The sequence below is a fragment of the Trichosporon asahii genome (assembly GCF_000293215.1).
Source record: "Trichosporon asahii var. asahii CBS 2479 unplaced genomic scaffold scaffold00018, whole genome shotgun sequence".
In the NCBI taxonomy this organism is placed as follows: domain Eukaryota; kingdom Fungi; phylum Basidiomycota; class Tremellomycetes; order Trichosporonales; family Trichosporonaceae; genus Trichosporon; species Trichosporon asahii.
The window spans coordinates 1,385,706-1,406,037 of record NW_014040906.1 but is presented as its reverse complement, the minus strand read 5'-3'; the positions used below and the strand labels follow the sequence as shown (position 1 = coordinate 1,406,037).

The 20,332-nt window shown below is 61.6% G+C and overlaps 8 protein-coding genes across 8 annotated transcripts; 3 read left to right on the top strand and 5 right to left on the bottom strand.

Moving 5' to 3' along the window:
• Window positions 1-2,688: 2,688 nt before the first annotated feature.
• Window positions 2,689-3,823, bottom strand: A1Q1_00232 (uncharacterized protein; the record flags this gene model as incomplete). The annotated part of the gene is made up of 2 exons (XM_014326560.1): window positions 2,689-3,353; window positions 3,472-3,823. The coding sequence occupies 2 exons, from the start codon at window positions 3,821-3,823 to the stop codon at window positions 2,689-2,691; spliced, it is 1,017 nt and encodes a 338-aa protein (XP_014182035.1).
• Window positions 3,824-4,537: 714 nt separating this feature from the next.
• Window positions 4,538-7,166, bottom strand: A1Q1_00231 (kinase; the record flags this gene model as incomplete). Its single annotated transcript, XM_014326559.1, has 4 exons — window positions 4,538-5,830; window positions 6,026-6,556; window positions 6,767-7,048; window positions 7,095-7,166. The coding sequence occupies 4 exons, from the start codon at window positions 7,164-7,166 to the stop codon at window positions 4,538-4,540; spliced, it is 2,178 nt and encodes a 725-aa protein (XP_014182034.1).
• Window positions 7,167-7,701: 535 nt separating this feature from the next.
• On the top strand, window positions 7,702-10,291 carry A1Q1_00230 (vesicular-fusion protein sec18; the record flags this gene model as incomplete). The annotated part of the gene is made up of 2 exons (XM_014326558.1): window positions 7,702-8,087; window positions 8,125-10,291. 2 exons carry the CDS (start codon window positions 7,702-7,704, stop codon window positions 10,289-10,291), a joined length of 2,553 nt encoding a protein of 850 aa, XP_014182033.1.
• A 422-nt stretch (window positions 10,292-10,713) lies between these two features.
• On the bottom strand, window positions 10,714-13,506 carry A1Q1_00229 (uncharacterized protein; the record flags this gene model as incomplete). Its single annotated transcript, XM_014326557.1, has 4 exons — window positions 10,714-11,880; window positions 11,925-12,006; window positions 12,237-12,454; window positions 12,571-13,506. The coding sequence occupies 4 exons, from the start codon at window positions 13,504-13,506 to the stop codon at window positions 10,714-10,716; spliced, it is 2,403 nt and encodes an 800-aa protein (XP_014182032.1).
• A 591-nt stretch (window positions 13,507-14,097) lies between these two features.
• On the top strand, window positions 14,098-14,785 carry A1Q1_00228 (uncharacterized protein; the record flags this gene model as incomplete). The annotated part of the gene is made up of 2 exons (XM_014326556.1): window positions 14,098-14,215; window positions 14,289-14,785. The coding sequence occupies 2 exons, from the start codon at window positions 14,098-14,100 to the stop codon at window positions 14,783-14,785; spliced, it is 615 nt and encodes a 204-aa protein (XP_014182031.1).
• A 1,277-nt stretch (window positions 14,786-16,062) lies between these two features.
• A1Q1_00227 (uncharacterized protein) lies at window positions 16,063-16,625 on the top strand (the record flags this gene model as incomplete). Its single annotated transcript, XM_014326555.1, has 2 exons — window positions 16,063-16,404; window positions 16,467-16,625. The coding sequence occupies 2 exons, from the start codon at window positions 16,063-16,065 to the stop codon at window positions 16,623-16,625; spliced, it is 501 nt and encodes a 166-aa protein (XP_014182030.1).
• A 32-nt stretch (window positions 16,626-16,657) lies between these two features.
• A1Q1_00226 (uncharacterized protein) lies at window positions 16,658-17,005 on the bottom strand (the record flags this gene model as incomplete). The annotated part of the gene is made up of 1 exon (XM_014326554.1): window positions 16,658-17,005. The coding sequence occupies one exon, from the start codon at window positions 17,003-17,005 to the stop codon at window positions 16,658-16,660; it is 348 nt and encodes a 115-aa protein (XP_014182029.1).
• A 1,550-nt stretch (window positions 17,006-18,555) lies between these two features.
• Window positions 18,556-20,219, bottom strand: A1Q1_00225 (succinyl-coa ligase alpha-chain, precursor; the record flags this gene model as incomplete). The annotated part of the gene is made up of 6 exons (XM_014326553.1): window positions 18,556-18,964; window positions 19,149-19,510; window positions 19,775-19,840; window positions 19,902-19,945; window positions 20,064-20,132; window positions 20,186-20,219. The coding sequence occupies 6 exons, from the start codon at window positions 20,217-20,219 to the stop codon at window positions 18,556-18,558; spliced, it is 984 nt and encodes a 327-aa protein (XP_014182028.1).
• Window positions 20,220-20,332: the final 113 nt, after the last annotated feature.

Here is a 20,332-nt window from a genome sequence, read left to right as displayed (position 1 = left end):
CAAGTCTTTTGGACCGGCGTGCTCCATGAGGGCGGCAACCGGTTCAACATGGCCAGCCCTCAGCAGCGCGCCAAGAGCGCGTCCCCGAGCAACACCAAGCGCCGGATAGTCCCCGTTACCCTCAACATTTCCGCAGACGGATACAAGCCGCCGGCGCCGGCGTCGCGTCGCCGCCACCGTCGGCGAAGGGCAAGGAACGCGAGTCGTCTTCGGCCAACGGCATACCTAAGGGGACGCCGAAAGTCAAGCCCTTAGCTAACGGGCACGCGACGCCGAAGGGAACGCCGAACGGTACATCTAACGGGCGACCGAAACTTGCGAACGGCACGCCGAACGGCAACGGCTCGTCGAAGAAGGCGCTGGTTAACGGCCATGCGTCTACGCCGAAGAGTCTGCCCAACGGTACGCCGAATGGAGCGTCAAAGGGAACGCCGAACGGCACCCCGGCCAGTGGCAAGAAGGACAAGGCGAAGGGCAGCGCTAAGAACGCTGCCGATGCGCTCGACCTGACCTGGCCGCAGGAGCTGAAGTCGCGCTCAGCTGCCGGACTGGCCAACGGCTCCATGTCGTGCTACGCGAACGCAACGCTGCAGGTCATCATGCACACCCCGCCGGTGCTGAGGGTGGCGTTGGCGCATGACCGAGAGGACTGTGAGTGCCCGCGCGAACTGCAGGGTTCCGCCCTGCGACTGATAAGGACTGGGGGCCGTGGCTATCTGCGCGTATCTGGTCGCGTCTCGCGGGAGGCGAGAAGGGGCGGAGGGATGTTGTCTGTGACCAACCCGAGGGTGGCCCGGACGCACAGACGCGGCCATCAGACCATCACGTCAACAAACATCACGAGAGGACACAGACGAGCAGTGCTGGGAATCTGAGCTGACCGGAAGGCTTGCTGCATGGACGTAACAAGTTCTGCATGCTGTGCGCACTGCGCTCGATGGCGACGGGCGAGCACTTCTCCGGCAGGCGCGCATACCGTCCCACAGCGGTCCACAATCATCTTGGACGTGAGTTTAAATCATCAGAGCGCGAACTGACCGGAACAGAGATAAAGAAAGGCTTCAGCAAGCACAGGCAGGAGGACACGCACGAGTTCTTCCGATTCGTGACGGATGCGCTGCAGAACTCGGCTTTGGCGGGCAAGCCGAAGGATCTGCCGGAGAAGATCAAGCACTCGACGTGGGTGTACAAGATCTGGGGCGGCAAGGTGCGGTCTCGCGTTCTTTGCTTGTCGTGCCGGAAGCCGAGCGACACGTTTGACACGATCCTCGACCTGTCGCTTGACATTGCGACGCGGTCGAAGAATGCGACGCTCAGCGTCGAGCAGCTCCTTGACAACTACATCAAGGAGGACCGGCTGGATGGGGACAACAAGTACAACTGCGAGAGCTGCAAGCGCAAGTCGGCGGCGACCAAGTCGATGCGGATTGCCCAGGCGCCGCCCGTGTTAACCTTCCACCTGAAGCGGTTTGGCTTCTCGCTCACGAGCTGGAGCACGAAGGCTACAAAGGTTAACAACCTGATCGACTACAAGCCCACCATCGACATCAGCAAGTACATGACTGAGCCGGGGACTGGGGCCAAGTACAAGCTGTTCGCGGTTACGTGTCACCACGGCAGCACGCTGCACTACGGTCACTACACGAGCTTTGTCAAGGGCAGCGATGGGAGCTGGTACGAGTGTGACGACGAGTCGGTCCGTCAGGTCCGCCCCAGCGACGTCCTCCAGGACCGCGCGGCGTACCTCCTGTCCTACATCCGGGTTGACGGTGACCAGCCGCCGTCAGCGCCTGCCACGCCCGTCGCCCCCGCCGTCTCGAACAAGCGTCAGCGCGAGGAAGACAGCCCGTCGCCGAACAAGCGTCCGAACGGTGTCCCGAACGGAGTGAAGAAGGAGGGATCGAAGAAGGCGGAGACGCCGGCCCTTTCAAAGCTGAACCAGCAGTACGCCTCTTCCTCCCCTTCGTCTTCCTCGTCATCGTCATCATCCTCAGACGACGAGGGCGACAAGGTCATGAAACCCGCGAAGTCCGCGAAGCCCGCCAAGGCTGCGCCATTACCCACGCCGCCGGAGACCTCCCCTCCTGCCCCCTCCTCGAGTGCTGCCAGGCCGAGCACGCCGCCTCCTTCAGCCAAGAAGCTCGCAGGTCTGCTCAGCCCTCGCTCGCCGAAATCCCCCAAGTCGCCGAAGAAGCGTGCCCCGCACTCGCCCAAGAAGAGCAAGCACCACCGTCCCAACCACCGCAGCCAGATCATGGGCAAGGGCCATGGCGGACACGGCGCACCCATGCCCTTCAAGCAGGGCAGCTACGGCAAGAGCAACCTGCGTAACAAGCGGAAGAACAAGATTGGGCGGATGAAGGGGAGGAACGAGAGCTAGGCAAGCACGAGGCCGTAGGCCGAGTGCCGCCGAGTGCCACCTGGCGCCGTGCCCAGAGCTGAGCTCGGCACGCAGTCTTGATGAGGAGAAGACCACAACAAACACATTGCATTTCCCATTTCCCTTGTTTCCACACAGACAGGAACCCCAAAGACATAGACTCAGCCTCTTTTGCATTTTTCCATGTATTTGACTGTACGCTTAAAAATGAGCGGGACTGCGTCTGGAGAGTCCTGCAAGACATGGGGTTACATCGGTCGAACTTCTGTCACTATCACTGTTTCTACGTTTATTGGTATAAAGGTCGCCTAGAGCTTCGCGGCGACCGGCTTGGGGTCGCGGCTAGGGTGCTTGCTCACGACGACTTCGTAGTCGACCTTTGCCGAGTTTGCCTCGTCGCCGAGCTCGCTTCTCCAGATAATCTCGACCTCGGAGGGACCCCGCTTGGTGGGCTTGACGAGCACGACGCGGCTGTGGTCTCCAGCTCTCGTGGGATCCTGTGTCTTGACCTCCTTGCCCGGTCCCTCCAAGCTCAGAACATTCCGTCCATCCGCTCTCTTGATGCCGAGACCAACGGGCGAAATGACCTTCTCGCCCCACGGGATAGAGGCGGTCGGATGTCCGCCGGGTCCTGTCGGCGTCTTCTTCAGGAAGGTGAGCAGCGCCTCACGCTGCGCGGCATAGTCTCCCGGTCCTGTCAGGAACTGACCAAGGAGAGTGAGCAGGTAGAGCTGGGGCGGGAAGAGAATGATCTCGCCCCGGGCTTGGCGCGCAAGCCAGTCCGAGACGTCGTCGAAGGCTGCGGCCGTGTGCTCGATCCCCCCGTCGTGCGTAGGGGTGTGCACTACCGTGGATGCGTCGCGCTCCGCCGCGATTGAGGAGCCCAGAGGGAGCATGTACACGTACATCTGGGTCGTGAAGCGTTTCGGCACGTTGGGGGGCGTCACCCAGCGCGTGAACGGGATGAGGCCGTCTTGTCGTTAGCTCCAGCGCTCAACTCCCCGGCAGCGATCGGCACTCCGAGGGGCCATCTGCGATCCGCTCAAGCTCTTGGAGGTCTCGACCAGAAACCTCGGCCTCCGCGTACTCACCTACATCGGGCGTGCCGCCGACACTCTCCACCCAGTCCCCGAACCTGACCGTGTTGCCGTGGATCTTCTTCCGCGCCTCCTCGACCTCGCCCGGGCTGAGCTCGACCAGATCCCCGTTCCCGTTCCCGCCCTTCTTCTTCGCCAGCAGGATGCCGGCCTCCTCAAACGTCTCTCTGATGGCTCCGAGGCGGTAGGCCTCGCTGTCGCGGTGCCGGTCCTGCGCGTCCTCGGCCGGCACGGCTTCGTGGAACTTGCTCAGGTTGCCGCCGGGGAAGACGTGGGCTGATGGGAAAGAGGTCGAGGTCTGGACACGGTGAAGGAGGAGGAGCTGGTTCGTCGGCGAGAGCACCATGATCCTTGGTGTTAGCGCTGGTCAGGCCGCATCTGAGGCCAGGGGAAGCAAGTCCGGAGATCCGGAGTGCGGGGTTGATACATACGAGCTGCTCGGCTTGGGCACCATCGGCACTTTCTTGGCCGCCGCGGCGGGGGGAGCTGTCGAATTCGGGCGCGACATGGCAATGATCACTGGCGGAGGGCGGGAGCGGCGCACAGCGGCAAAGAGGGAGAGCATGATATAAAAGGGCCACGAAAGCCCCGCTCAGCGTTGTTATAGACAAGGTGGGCCTCGCGCTAACCGGACAAGCACAAGTCTTTTGGACCGGCGTGCTCCAGCAGAGGAATGGCAGAGATTGCTCGGCATCCACGACGGCGAAGGCCGAACTCGGCTATTGCCGACCGGCCCTTCCCTCTGGAGCACCACTACTCCACAACTGGGTTCTCCAAGTCGACACGGAGAACCCTTGTAGACTCTCACCTGCCTACGCTGCTGCACGGACAAGTCCGCCGATACCATGCCCACGGCCGTAATCATAGATATGCGCATGTGACCTTGCGGACTTGCACGCGACACCGATCGTCGGAATCAGGGCTCGGCATTCTCCCTCGACCACCATCGCCCACCTGGAAGGCCACGCCCAACTTGCTGAGCTCCGTCGCGTACATTCGCATACATTCGTATAGTACAACAGGTATGAATGTGCTGATGCGTGTAGTCTATTCTATGATGTTAGAAGCGAAGTGGCGACGGGCCGGCCGGTGCAGTGCTTGTACCCGCCGCCGCCGCACCATTCGTAATGGTCGACGCGCTAGATACTGTGCTGGTAGCGCTGCCGGCAGAGGACGCGAGATGGTTCCTCTCGTTTGCAAGGGGGGTGCGCTCGTCGTCCTCGACGACGCCGACGTGCAGCAAATCATCGAGTCCGCGCTCTACAACGTCGAGCCACGCGCGCAGGTCGTCTACCGTGCTCTCCAGCTCGGAGAGGGCGTCGCCGGCCCCTTCCGCGCGTGTCAGGTCTAACGGGCGCAGGTTTGTCGGCGGTGCGGGCAGACCAGGCGTCATCGGCATCGGCGCATGCGAGAACGTGGCAGGTAAACTGACCGTGCTCGCGTTAACGGGGGGAGCGCCGCAGGGCGGGTCGGGGCGAGTGTCGCGCTCGTTGCTGCTCGGCAGAGCGAGCGGAGAAGACAGCGGCACGAACGCCTTCGGTGCCGTGTGGCTGCTCGGACTCGGGGGAAGAAGGTCGCTGTTGTCTGGCACGGCCGGCGAGAGCTTGAGCAGATCGCGCAAGCCCTTAGTGCCTACACCCTCGTCGGCGCGGGAGCTCGAGCGCGAGCGCATCATGCCCATGCCGCCTCCACCGGGGCGGGGCACCGCGAGAGCCTTCGTAGGACTCTGCGGCAGGTCGCTGGCGGTCATGGCGAGTTGTTGGGCGGCGGCATGGGCTTGGCTCGCACCTCGTCCTTCGAGGATCGAGTGCGAAGCTTGACGCATCATCGGTGGGCGAGCGAAGGGAGGCGTCGGCGGCGGTCCCAGAGGGCTGAGCTCTTCTTCTGTCGGAGCTTGTCCCTGCGCACTGCTAGAACGGGGAAACTGCGGTGGCGGCACGTTCGGCTTCGCGGCCGCCGAAGTCATCAGCGGGAACTGGAAGCCACGAAGTCCCGCAGCGTCACTGCCACCGGCGCGGTGGACGGGTGCGCCCGGGTGCGGCATGTCGGGCGTCGAGCGGGAGGTGGGAACGTTCGATCCACTCGGTCCGGCGGTGAGAGAGCCCTCCTTGGGTGGCAACGGCGGAGGGCGCACGAGCGGCCGCGCAAGTGGGGTCGCCTGCTGCGATTCCTCTGAGCCACTACCGATCGTGTTCGCCGCCGATCCGGGCGCAGAGGGGTTGGAGGGGTTCGTCACAATGAACAGGTGCCGCGGTTTCCGCGACTGCCGCACTGTGCCGCCGTCGTCTGTCGACGATATTGTATCTTCCCCGGGCGTCTCAGGTACTGGCGGAGCTTGGAGTGCGAACGGCGACTGGAATGGGTCCGAGTCAGCGGAGTCATCGTGGAATAGGCGTCGCAGCGATTCTGGCGGCGCCTTCGTCGCAGCTGAGGTCAGTCTTACTCAGCTCCAGATAACTCACGAGCCTCATCAGGCTGGTCAGAGAGCATGCTCATCCGTGAGCGAACAGTCTGGGTGGAGTTAGCCCGCGGCGTCGCCCCAACTTACGAAGCTCCAGTCATCGCCGTTAACAGTACCCGAGTCGTCATCGATTTGGGCACCAACACCAGGTGCCAGACTCATCCTCTGCCCACCCTGCTCCTTCCACTGCTGGAACCGCACGATGAGCTCATTCAGCGCAGTCAGCGGTGTCTTGTTCTGCGCCTTGATCCACTTCATCTTGCTGAGCTCCTCGGCCGTCAGACGGTCCGACGGCTCCTCGTTCAGACAGGCGACGACAAAGTCGCGCATCTCCTTGCTCCACGTCCCGCCGTCGAGTCTCGGTGCCCGCAACTTCTTGTCGCTGAGGATCTTGACCGCATGCGCAGCTGGCTGGCCCGACATCGGAGGCTCGCCGTGCGCCATCTCCAGGAGCGTGATACCGAGTGACCAGATATCCGCCTTGACATCATACAGCCTTCCCTGCGTCACGACCTCCGGGGCCATCCAGTACGGCGTTCCGACGAATGTTGAACGTTTCGCCGTGTTCGATGCCAGCAGAGCGGCGACACCGAAGTCACACAGCAAAATCCGGGGTGGCTGCGCCGTGAGAAGGATGTTGGCCGCTGCATGTTAGTTGACGAGCTGGCCGGGACAACATACCTTTGATGTCTCGGTGAATGATGCCATTCTTGTGGAGGAAGGTCAAGGCAACTAACACCTCGCGCATGATCAGAGCAATGTGTAGTTCCTTCAGCGGCTGCGCTCGAGACTGTCTGTCAGCTATACTGGACGCCCCACCAAGTTTACCAATGTTCTGATGCTTCCACCCTCCGCGTACTCCATGATGATCCACACCTTCGGGCCTTCCATGAGACTGCCGTAGTACTTGATGACGTTTGGCATGGCGACTGTCCCACCGTGGTTCGACGCAAAGCTAGACATGAGCTGCTGGAGCAGTGAGACCTCCTTTTGGATGTCGCTAACATCGTCGTCTTCTGTGTCGAGGTTGATAATCTTGAGTGCCACGACATGACCTGTCGCGAGATGACGTCCCTTGTAGACGGCACCGTAGGCACCCTTGCCTACCATCTCCAGTTTCTGCGGGTCAGGCATACGTCTGCGGCTAGATACCCACCTCGTACAGCTTCTCTGGTCGGGCATCTTTAGGCTGTCTGGCGACGGCCTGAAGGTAGGCTGCTTCGACCATGGTGAAGCTTGTGCTCCCCTTGCGGGGGCTGTGAATGAAAGAACGCGAGGACGGGTGCGAGAGAGGGGTTTCCGGTGCGGCAAGAGCTGGAAGGATTGACGAGGTGATGGAGCACTTGGTTCAGATAGGGGTCAAAGGATCGGGCGTCGCTGCGCAAGAGGTAAGACTGGGTGTGTGTGAGGGATGACGGGGAAGAAGGTGTCGATGGCAAGAGCGCAGTCGAGCACGGTGAGCTCGGGTGACATGGAAAGCACACTATGCGGCCCCGGTCTCATCCTCCAGACGGAACACTTCACCTTACTCATCCTTCCCAGTGTCCCATTTACAAGCACCCTCATCCAATTACAATTCATTTGTGTCCGCCCCTAATTCCCCATTAGCACCGGCCTCCAGCGATCATCGCCCGCGGCCCTGAAAGGTAAATAACCCATCACGTGACTTGGCCACCCACCGCACGGTCATCGCCACGACGTCCTACTTTAGGACTCGGCAACGTCACTGGTGTTGGCTTTGTCAACTTCACCCCCCAACTTTCATGTCATTCTTCAATCGAAGCAACCCGAATGCCCCTGCGGCTCGACGCGCCGCCGGTGGTGCCGCCGGAGGTGGCGACTCGTACCAGCGAATTGGCACGCCCGACAGCCAGTCTCACCAGCCGTACCGATCGACTCCACCCCCGGCCCAGTATGGCGGCGATCGCTACAGCGACTACCCTTCGCACCACGAGCAGCAGCGTCCGACGCCGCCGGCGCCGGCACCGCAGAGCCACCGTAAGCCTCCGCCTCGCCAGTACAACGACTACCAGGACTACCCCAGCGAGAAGCAGCCTGAGCCCATCTCGTACCAGCCGCGCCAGGAGCGCGGTCTTCCGCAGACGCCGCAGCACCCGTCTCGAGGCGGTGCCCTCGGCGGTGGTGGAACGTGAGTTCAGTCTCTCCCAGACATAACTAACATTCAGCTTTGGCATTGTGCAGTGCCCGTCGACGCGGGCGGCGCTGACGAACCGCCTGCCTGTGAACCCCGGTGACTTCAACTGCAAGTATGTGATCGTGCGGAGCCAGTATGTGCTCGCGACGCTTCCCGACCCGGCAGTCCAGGCCGGCAACATTGGACCGGCCAAGCACCAGCGAGCGTGGATGTCGCTCTCGGCTGTTGGCGAGTCGGTCGACGTGCAGCCGTACATGCCTCCGCCGAACGCGATGGCGGCGCAGGTCGAGCTCGAGGTCGGTTTCGTTTCTCGGTTCAAGGAGTCGACGGACGTCTTTGATAGCGAGGACATGGAGAAGGCGTTCCTCGCCGCGTTCCCGGAACTCCCCCTCGCTCCGGGCCAGGTGCTGGTGTTCGACTACCGCGGCCACGAGCTCAAGCTCTCTGTGCGCAACACGCAGAACTTTGACGGGCAGGAGAACACGACGGTGGTGACCGAGTCGCAGACCGAGGTCATCTTTGTGAAGAACCCGGCCGCGAACATCAAGCTGAAGTCGTCGTCGAAGCGTGCGCCGACGAATGCGATCCTCGCGCCCAACTTCAAGTTTGAGGACATGGGTATCGGTGGTCTCGACACCGAGTTCACGTCCATTTTCCGTCGTGCGTTCGCCTCGCGTATTTTCCCGCCCGGCCTCGTCGACAAGCTCGGCATCCAGCACGTCAAGGGTATCCTCCTGTACGGCCCGCCAGGAACTGGAAAGACGCTCATGGCGCGCCAGATCGGCAAGATGCTGAACGCCAACGAGCCCAAGGTTGTGAACGGCCCCGAGATCCTGAACAAGTTTGTCGGTCAGTCGGAGGAGAACATCCGCAAGCTGTTCGCGGATGCCGAGAAGGAGCAACGCGAGAAGGGCGACGAGTCCTCTCTCCACATTATCATTTTCGACGAGCTCGACGCCATCTGCAAGCAGCGTGGCAGCACGAACTCTGGCACGGGCGTCGGGGACAGCATCGTGAACCAGCTCCTGTCCAAGATGGACGGTGTCGAGCAGCTGAACAACGTGCTCATCATCGGCATGACGAACCGTATGGACATGATTGACGAGGCGCTCCTGCGCCCAGGTCGTCTGGAAGTGCACATTGAGATCTCGCTGCCAGACGAGGCGGGCCGGTTCCAGATCCTCAACATCCACACGGCCAAGATGCGCGCGAACAAGGTGATGGCGTCGGACGTGGATCTGGCGGAACTCGCGGCGCGGACGAAGAACTTCAGCGGTGCCGAGCTGAACGGACTCGTGAAATCCGCGACCTCGTTCGCGTTCAACCGGCACGTCAAGGTCGGGTCCGTGGCGCAGTTCGAGCACATTGACGAGATGCAGATCACGCGTGCCGACTTCCTGAACGCGCTGGACGAGGTGCAGCCCGCGTTCGGCGTGGCGGAGGAGGAACTCGCCGAGGTGATCCAGAACGGCATCATCCACTACTCGCCGCGCGTGCAGGACGTGCTGGCGCAGGGCAACCTGCTCGTGGAGCAGGTGCGGCACAGCGAGCGCACGCATCTGGTCTCGTGCCTGATCCACGGCGCGCCTGGCGCGGGGAAGTCGGCACTCGCCGCTAGTATCGCGCAGCAGTCCGAGTTTCCCTTTATCAAGCTCGTGTCCGCCGACCAGATGCTGGGCATGTCCGAGGCGCAGAAGGTCGCGCACCTCCACAAGGTCTTCAGCGACGCGTACAAGAGCCCGCTCTCCGTCGTCGTCGTCGACTGCATCGAGCGTCTGCTCGAGTATAACCCCATCGGCCCGCGCTTCAGTAACGGCGTGCTCCAGGCGCTGCTCGTGCTCTTCGGCAAGAGGCCACCAAAGGGCCGCCGGCTCCTCGTCCTTGCGACATCGAGCAATGTGGCCGTGCTGAGGGAGATGCAGGCCATGAGCGTGTTCGACACGGATATCCGCGTCGACTCGATCGCGTCCGTCGAGGAGATTGGCACTTGCTTGACCGAGGTCGAGTTTGGCGATGACGGCGTGCGCCGCAAGACGCTCAGTGCGCTCCGCGACGCAGGGCTCGATAAGGAGGAGTGGAGCGTCGGCGTCAAGAAACTCCTCACGCTCGCCGAGATGGCGAGGCAGGACGAGGATCCTGGGTTCCAGCTCGCGAGCGCGCTCATCAAGGAGGTCAAGACGACGCCGTACTGGAAGTGAAAGCCCAGACTCGCACGCAGTGCGAGTCGCAGCGACCCCTCATCGTTAAGACTGAGTGGCAGGCGCGTCCATAGAAAATCAACGCAACCATCCAATCTAGAAGTAGAGTTCCGAAGTCTAGTTTCGTATAGAAATGCAGCAGTTTTATCGTCTTGTGCACATAAGATTTGGAATTATCATCATGACAACCGGGCAAGCAAGTACGGATAGCTAGGTGGGGTATATATCTCTGGGATTTGTGTGGAAACGTATATGCGTGAAAGAAAATCGGAACATGCTGAGAATGGTTCAAGTGGGGGGGGGGGAAAGCAAACTATGCGTGCTGCGGGGGACTCGCAGGCCCAGCGGGCAGAGAACTAACAGCGCTCACAGCGCCCTGTTCCTTCCTCTCCGACCCGCCTCCTGGCACGAGCAAGGGCGTGCTAAAGGGCGGACTCGGAGATACTGCTCCCCGAGCTGGGGTTCAGGCTCGGATTGAGACTGTTGAGGCTGAGGGGGGAGCCGAGCCCGCCCACCGCCCCAGTCCCAGTGCCCGCGAGACCGAGTGCGCCGCCGCCCAAGCTGCCCCCGAGAACACCATGGCTTGGTCCGCTGAGAGCGGACACGGGTCCCGAGGGGATCTGGAGCTGGCCCGAGGCGTCGCGTGCCGGCGTGCTCAGCGACGCATTGGACCCAGTGGCGATACTGCCCGCGCGCGAGTCACCGTTGGCTGCTGCGCTGCTTGCGCCGCTCAGCCCACTGAGCCCACTCGCTCCTGCGCTGACAGCACTCACGGCACTAGCGGCAGTACGGGGCGCAGGGGGATTAGAGCTCGACCGACTGGGCGGGAAACTGGCACTGCTTGGTCGGGAGGGACGCTGGGAGGTCGGGCGCGAGTGCATCGGGCTCTCAAAGTCGGTCCTGGACCCACGGGAGTCGGGGGACAATGGGGGCTCGTCTTCCTCGAGGATCGGAGACTCGCGCACCTCGGCGTGCGAGAGGGATGACTCGGAACCCTGTCCGCCCGGCTGGAGCACGAGCGTGCTCAGGAAGACATCGTTCAGCGGCGTCGTCGCGTTCAGCGTGAATTCCCTGTCGCGACTGGGAGTCGTCAGATGGTTCGACCTGCCGCCTGCGATCGGCATGGGGGACGCGGAGGAGGTCGTCGACGTGTCCGCCGCGACACTATCGGCGGCGGCGTTGACGGCCGCGGCCATGTCGTCGTCCTCTGGCTCGGCACCTAGCGTCGAGCGCAGATCGATGAGGTCCGCACCGGCAGGGGCGGCACTGGGAGCGCCGGGAGCACCTGCGGCCCCGACAGCGGTCGTTTGCCGCGCAAGAGGGGGCTGCTCGCCGTCGCGCCCGTCCTCGCTTGGTTGGCTCGAGGAGGCAGCCAGCAGCTCGTCGATGCTGGCATTGTTCTCCCCGAACCCGACACTCGTGCTCGGGTCTCCCGGTGCTTCGCGGGGCGCGGCGTTCGGCGAGTCGCCCGCTGGCGGGAGACGGATCGAGTGGTTCGAGTTGCGCCGAGAGATGATTGACGCGCGGCGAGAGGCAATCTCCCACGCGTCCTCCGTCTCGACGTCCTCCTCGAGGTTGGCAAAGGTACGCTGATGTCAGCTTACTCGTCAAAGAACCGCACAGCTCTACTCACACAAAGCGGACAGGAGAAGCCAGGATGGTGCTGCACCAGTAAAGGCCGGATACACTTGTAGTGGAACACATGGGAGCACGGACTGGGTCAAGTTAGCCATTTTTCAGCAAGAGAACTTACGCAATGAACAGCGACTGGCACACGGTGACGGAGAAGAGACAGATACAACAGTCCGTGACGCTCGCCTTGCCCTTGCGCGCCGTCGAGGGCGAGATCTGCGATCCCTTGCCCTCCTCGCCTCCTCCAAGAGCCTTCAACTGCTTCATCGCGTTCGCACTGATGTCAGCTTTTCCCCGCGGACTCCTAGCTCACTTAAACTCATTGTTTCCACGCTGTTGCCAGTCGCGTCCAATCTCGACACGCATCTTAACGCAGCGGTACATCTCCTCCGTGCCGCCCTGGTAGTCGACACCGAGCTGTAGGACATCGCCGTCCTTGAGCAGCTGTGGGCGGCTCTGCACATTGGGGCTCGACAGGCGGATGTGGTTCAAGAAGGTGCCCGACGAGCTCGCGGTGTCACGAATGTAGAACTGTGTGTGTCAGCCAGATGCAGCAAATGAAGCATCTTGCAGATCTCGAAGGATCTACGCCCCCCGTCATCGACACGCAGCCCGCAGCCAAGCCGCACTTGGCCACTAGTACTCACCTTTCCTCCCGGCTCACACCAGATCTCGGCGTGCGCGCGGCTCACAACCTTGCTCTTGAATGCGGCTCGTGCCGAGACAATGTCCCCACCACCTCCACCGGGCACAGACGCGGGTTGCGGCTGGGGCGAGGTCCCATTCGCTGCCCCGTTCGCGGCGGCACCTCCACCTGCGGCAGCGTCTCCCGCGGCGCCAACGACTCCAGGGGACCCTCCAGTGACGGCTCCGTTGGCGCCGTTAGCACCCGTATTAGAGCGCTCCGTGAAACGGCCAATCTTCAGGATTAAAGGAGGAGGACGACCATTGACGAGCGGGCCGGTGTCCGAAACAGAAGCAGCGGCGATGCTGGGCAGGATGCCCGGGGGAACGTGCATGACTCCCATCTTGCGCAGGACGGGGGCGAACGTGAAGGACCGATTAGTTTCGAGGACAGGCACGAGACGGATTCGGTGCGTTCGCCGGAGGGACGGGTCGACAGGGGGGATCACGACCGGGTCCTGGCCGTTTGAGGTCGAGGGCCCGTTGCCCGCCTGAGGCGATGAAACGCTGCGCGACACCTCGCCGCCGTCAACGCTGAGCGGGTTCGGGTGCTCGACAGTCGGTGAGCCGACTCTATGGCCACGGACTGCACCTGCGACGGCATTCGTGACGCTCTGGGCACGGGACCTCGTCCGCATAAAGCTGCCCAGGAAGGACGACCGGGGCGATGTCGGGGTCACACCCGGAAGTGCCGAGGGTCTTGTCGGCGGCGACGCGGCGCCATGGCCGTGTGCATGAGGCGACGAGGTCCTGCCTGCTGGGCGCGCCATGGCGAACCAGTGGTCTGCCCAACGATGCTGGGGTTCGTGTTCGGGGTAGGAGCTGGAGAGGGAACGAGCGTGGATGATATGCGACGGAGGCGGCGACGGGGCTTGATGGGCGATGAGCGATGTCAGCATTATGAGCAGCGGCAAGCGTCCAGAGGAGTGGCCATGTTATGGTTTGGGTGTTATGCGTGATTATGTGGTAAAGGAGTGACAATGGGGAGGAAGAGGTCTGGAGAAGCAGCACAGCGGCTGGAGCATTTCGAGAACCACCACTCTCTGTGCAGCAGCCGCGAGCAGCCGTGCAGAGCGCGAGCAGACGTGCAGACAAGGGACGAGGAGGCGTCCGGGGAAACAAGGACGGAGACTCGTGAGAGGGATCAGGCGGCATGCCAAGGAGGGATGAGTTGCGGTGGCCACTGTGTTGCACCCAAGCACCCAAGCAGGCAAGACGTAGGGGACCAGGGAAGCGCAAACCCGGGCAACCCGGGTACGGGTCCCAGCACAGGCCACCGGATGGGCTGGAGGAGTGGTCTGACATTGAATGCGGCGGCGAGAGGCAAGCAAGGGAGGAGTGGGCGGCGGTGGTTGAAGAGAGCGTTACTCACTAGGTGTGTGTGTGATGGAAGAGTCAGAAGTGTGCTGGGGTTGGAAGAAGGGGAGTGCGGTGGTGTGTGTGAAGAGGAGAGGGAGTGTGTGTTGAGTCCCGGGGGAAAGTGTTGTAGGATGGATGTCGGACCAGGACACAAGACACAGGAGAGTAAGGATGGCGAGGAGGACGAGTTAGGGAGTGGATTCAGGATCGGACCAGAAGCTGCACTCACTACCCCGCGATCAACGATAAGTGAGCAGCAGTGTGGGAGGAGGGCCAGGAGGGAGAGCCCAGCCGGAAACGGTAAGCGGCACCACCCACCCAGGCCACCCAGCAAAGGCAGGAGACCCGAGCATTAACACGGAGGCTGGAGGCGGCAGCGGCAGCGGCTGGGGCCGGACAGGGCTAGCCCTGCCTGTAGGGCTGGCTAGGGCGTACCTCAACCCCACCCAGCGACCCTTATCCCTCCACCCAGTCTTATGCCTACTTGCATCATCCGCCGTCCTTAACCATCCTATTGTCGGGTCTTGTATTCAATACTCTCTCTCTCGATTCTACCGCGCCCCCGATCTTGCCCAATATACTCTTGTAACGCCGCATGCCTTACTCACGCTACCATATCCTCACGCCGCCATCACGCAGCCTCCAAGTCCTCCCCTCGCCACTGATCCACACCTTTTTCTCAATGTCTCGGCTTTGCCTAGCCCACCTCTAGCCTCTGCCAACGACAGCGCGTGCTCGGCGCCTCCCACGCCCAGATACGCCTCAGAGCGCCAATGTCTTTCGGCGACAGAACATCCCTTCTTCTCCTTCGGACCATGATCAACTGAACTGACTTGGGTTTGGGAGAGAACGCCTAGCTGCGAGCGAGGAAGAGCAAGAGGCTGCGCGCATCGTGCCTGGAGCTGATCCTATGATCCCTTTTCTTAATGTGCCTGAAACTTTGGCTCTTTGAACACTACGCCAGCGTCGCCAGTGCTGCAGCGTGCGCAGAGGAGTAGTGGGCGGCTAGTCTGTCTCGGGGTCTCGAAATTGGGCGAAAGCTTACCTCCTCCTTGCACACGTTCATGCTCAGACAAGCTCAAGGTCGACACTTAAGCACACGTCGGTCATGCTCCGGTCATTCGTGTGCACAAAGGTACATCTGTGGAGCAAGAAAAGTGCCAGCGACTGCTCTCCTTGACATTTCAGGTGGATGGTGGATGGAGAATCTGTGGCTCAACCAGGCTCAAGCAGGATCCCAGGAGGCGCCCGGCGCTAGGGACCGGGGGCCCGGTTTCGCCGCTCGCGCCGGTATCTGCCATCCGGCGTTGCCGGGAGGTTGAAGTGTCGCCGACCGGGCCGAGAGCCCGGGGCTGGTGGGTCAGCGGACAGATGACCAAGGTAGATGACTGGAGTGACCGTTGCGTTGTCTGTCACTCATAACAACTGGAAGTAACATTAGCTAACGCCCAAGCCCCAGGTATGCTGGAAGGGGCGATCGGGCATCTAACGCGATGTTGCAGACTGATCACGTTTTGAGTGGCGAATGGTCCTCATCGGTCGCTCACTGACACACTCGTGTGTGTACTGATGGAAGGAGGTGGTTGGGTTGTACTTTACTTGGAAGCGTCTCGCACAACAAGAGTCTCCAGATTCTAGACCCTCCAGATCCCAGCAGCGTCTCATCTCACTCTATCGGGATGGCGCCCTCCCATCGCAACAGCTGCCGAGCACGGTAGCAACACACAACACACAACACACATCACAGCCGTCGCATCATCCTCGCCCTCTTCGCTCTTTGGCATACCGCAACGCCCTCCCCACAGTCCCGACGAACACAACGAACACGATGACAACAACACTAGGTAGCCATTTGGCTCCTCACCATCGTCGCATTCGGAGACCAAGAAGATGGGGGTGAGTCCAAATCACCAGACAACGACTAAATTTATCTCGGCTAGTCATTCGGTTCGATCACTGCAGTGTCACAGGAGGCAAATGCCATAGTCGGCCCAAGAGCCTGCTCCCAAGGGCCTGCTGACATCTAGTCCCGCCTCAGTTCTCTCCGCGACAAAGACAGGGAGACGAAGCGTAGACCCTCCATGACGGGCCACCTGATGCCGCCCCGCTTCGCGCGCAGGACGTCGCGCGACTCGGCCCGTTCAGCCCTGTCGACAGCATCACAGGAGACGTTCGCGACGGCACTTGCCTCGCCGCCGACGTCTACTCCCTTCGTGTCTCCCGCGCTCTCGACTCCGTTCGCGACGCCGTTCACGCCCTCCCTCTCGCCTCTCCCGACGGCCGGGTACTTCGACCCCGATCCCCAGCCCCAGCCCCAGTCCCAGTCGGAATGGGTCGAGTTTAATCCAGAGGACCTTAAAGTTGGTAGCCCAGCTGGGTTCGAGTACACCTGGCTCCTCCACTCTGAGACAAGCTCTGCTTACGATACCGAGGACGAGGTGGGGTTTCGGTGTGGATCGAGCCTCAGTCTGGACTTTATCGAGCGGCCCTGTGTGTCTAGCGGGGTGAAGTGCGACGGGGCCGAGTGTCCGAGCTGTCGGTCTTCTCTGTAGCCCAATCCTCCATTCTGTACGAACTCGAGCCCATCAGACAGATGAGATCTTTAAGTAGAGGGAAAGAAGTGTACATGCAAATCAGCTACCTACTGCCTCCTGCCTAACCCGCGAGATGAACTGAGAGCGAACGCAAGCCTTACTCGGGCTGCGGCCTGCTCGTGTCCGGCTTGCTGGGCCATCCCCCCTGCTCCTTGACGTATTCCTCGGCCTTGCGTTCCGTGTCCTGCACAATGCGCCTCATGAACTCGAGATCGGCCCCTTCGCCATCCCGCGTCGCATCGGCCGAGAGGGGGAGGAATTGGCGCTGGAAAGTACTCTGGAAGCGCGGCACGAGCGCCTCGGACACGTCCTGGACGGAGGGCAGATGCGGGGGAGGTGTGGGGAGACGCTGGAGGAGTTGGTGCAGGGAGACGGCACGCACGTCGTCCAGTCCACACGCGACTACCAGGTCGAACCACGACACGGGCTCGGGCGTAATGTTCATCGCGAAGCCGTGCGAGGTTATCCGGTGCGAGAGGTGGATCCCGATGGATGCGAGCTGGCATTAGCCTCTGTTTGCCTACATCGCATCCTGTCCAGGCGGACTGTCTGCAGAGCCGACACTGTCCTCGCCGCTCGCCGCTATCGCGGCTCGAGCTTGGACTTACCTTCTCATTCCTTCCATTGAACACACCCACATGCCCATCCTCATGCGGCGCATCGACGCTCAGCCCAAAGTCACGCACATACTCGGCCAGCAGCGCCTGGAGGTATTCGACATAGCACCGTGTGGGCGTGTTCATCTCATTCAGGTCTAGGATCGGGTATCCCACAATCTGCCCCGGACCGTGGTACGTCACCTGGCCCCCGCGCTTGGTGATGTGGAAGGACGCGCCGACGTTGACCACCTTCTTCTCCTCGGGGTGGAGCTCGTCGGGATTAGGCGTGTTGTCCCGCCGGCCCGTGGTGTAGGTTGGCGTGTGCTCTGAGCGTTAGCATGGGCGAGCGAGCGGGGGCGCCGTGGGCGCCGTGGAATGCCTGCCCCCTGTCCGAGCTTTTGCCGTGCGACCCCTAGTTGTGACGAGCGACCAGACAGCCTTCAGCAGTCCCGCTAACTTGCTCTGAGCCTCCGGCTCCTCCGGCTCCTCCGGCTCCTCGGCCTCGGGGCTTACTCACCAAGCAAAAACAAAATGTCCGTCTTGCCCCCCTCCCCCTCGCGCCTCCGCCTCAGGCGCTCCTGTACGACGCCATTCTGCAACTCCAGGCCGAGCGGGTACGCGAGCGGCGTCTTGAAGATGTGGTACCGGACTGGGGCGAGGCCGGCCTCAGCGCCAAACGTGGGTACGCCGCAGGCCTGCGCGTACGCTCGGCAATGCCGGGGGAGCTGGCCGTTAGCTCATCACCTTGCCTTGCCTGCTGTTGCCTGCTGCCGAAACGCCTCCGCCCGTCGTGCGTAGTGCACGCATGGCTGTGCTGGTTCAAAGAGGGCAAAGAGGGCAAAGAGGGGAAGTGGGAAGGACGGGAGAACTCACCTGAGTAGCAAGTCTTGAACGCAGGCTGAGCATGCTGAATGATTGTTGATTGTTGAGACGAGTTGAGCCCAAGAAGTGAGCATAATGACGCAGTTTATGATCCTTCCACAGAGCGAAATTCCGGAGCGCCGGACGAGACCGATCGATGCCCGCTGCACTTGCCGCTGTTTCCCCACAAATCACGGCCCGACCAAGTGCCGACCGGACCTCAATGTGCGGCTCTTACCTTGAAGCTGCTTTTCCAACATCTTCTTGCATGCCACAAGGTCCATTCTTGCCCACTACCGATCTTATCTTAGCGGCATTGTCTGCTGGATCGGGCCCAAGTCATGTCGATATTGGAAATGCAATGTCGCCCTCCATTCATCTCTCCGGTCAGCGGAGTGTCTGCGCGTGTCAATCAGGTGACACCAACCCCGCTCGACCTTCGCAACCAGACGCAGCGGCACAACAGAAATGACATTCAATTATACTCGGGATTTCGGGCCAAAAAATTGTACATATGATGCATCTAGGTCTTTGTCTAAGCCTTACCGGCGGCCTTCATCTGCTGGAGCATGACCGGGCCGATCTGGCCGGGCGACTCGACAACCTGGGCGCCGGCGGCGCGGAGCGCGGCGACCTTGTCCGAGGCGGCGCCCTTTCCTCCCGAGATGATGGCTCCGGCGTGTCCCATGCGGCGTCCGGGGGGAGCGGTACGTCCGGCGATGAAAGCGGTAACGGGCTTGGCGTTCGGGCCCTTGTTGTGCTCGGCGAGGTAGGCGGCAGCCTCCTCCTCCATCGATCCACCAATCTCTCCAATCAGAACAATACCCTCAGTCTTGGGGTCCTCGAGGAGGACCTTGATGACGTCGATGTGCTGGGTGCCGGGGAAGGGGTCACCACCGATACCGACGGTGAGCGACTGTCCGAGACCGGCGAGGGTGGTCTGGCTGGGATTGTCAGCTTGTGTTCGCCGTATTAGCAGCTGCTTGGTGTCCGACTGCGCACCACCGACGCAGACACAAGGCCGTGCACATTCGGCGCAGAAGAAGGGCTGTCACCGCGATCGGGGAACGCCTCGTCTGCGCTCACATGTCCGTGGCGCACACCGAAGCATGCCCCACAGTTACTCACTTGACAGCCTCGTAGGTGAGGGTTCCTGAACGCGAGACAATACCAATGTTGCCCTCAGAGAAGACCTGACCGGGCATGATGCCGAGCTTGCAGGTCTCGGCGAGGACTCCGGGGCAGTTGCCTCCAATCATACGCGACTTGCTCTGCGAGCGAAGGGCGTTGTAGACCTTGAGCTGGTCACGCTGGGGAATGCCCTCAGTGATGGTGACAATGAGGGGGATCTCATTCTCGATAGCCTCAAGGATGGCGTCGGCGGCGCCCGCAGGAGGAACGTAGATAACGGTGGCGAAGGGGTTCTCGGCGTCAACGGCCTCCTTGACGGAGCCGAAGACGGGGAGACCGAGGTGGGTCTGGCCGGCCTTCTGTAAGGAACGTCAGCAACCGCGCACACAAAATTTAGGCGAGCAACCGAGAGGGTCGCGGTGTGGGAACGCGGCGAGGTAGTCACAGCGACAAGCCAACTGAGATCCTCAGGACTGCAGATGGCATGCGAGATGCACAGACAGACATGTGACGACACACTCCTGATGCTGGACGTCGATGACGATGCAAGCGATAGTCGATACTGCCGGCGGCAGACATGAACGCCGAGCGAGCCCCGCATCCCATCTCTCTTATCTACTCACCTTGGGGTTCACACCGCCAATGATACGGGTGCCAAAGTCGATGGACTGCTGGGAGTGGAAGGTACCCTGTGTTGTTAGTGAGTGATCGCCCAAGCCAGAAGGCCAGAGTCGGGGAAACATAACTCACCGTCTTGCCGGTGAAGCCCTGGACGAGAACCTTGGTGTCCTTGTCTGTGTCGAGGTCAGTATGCGGCTACGAATGCGGGGTCTGTGCGGGGGTGTAGGGCAGGCCGTGGTCGCGATGAGATCATGGTTGCTCGACGGCTGTAGACGTTCCGTGGTTACTCACTGACACAGATGTTCTTGATCGTGTCAGCGTAAGAGTTGACACGTGCCGAGCTAGAGAACTGGCGCGAAGCTGTGGGGGACGTCAGCGGCGTTGTGCGCGTTGGTGGTGTCGAGTGGACGTACAGCGAGAGAGACGAGCAGCAGCGGTGCGGAGCATGATGGTCGTGGATGGGGGTGGGTGGATGGATGGATGGAAGATGGGATGGCCTATGTCGTCGCCGCCAGCTTTGATGCGTGAAGGTCTTCCGTCTTCCTTGTTTCGTACCTCTC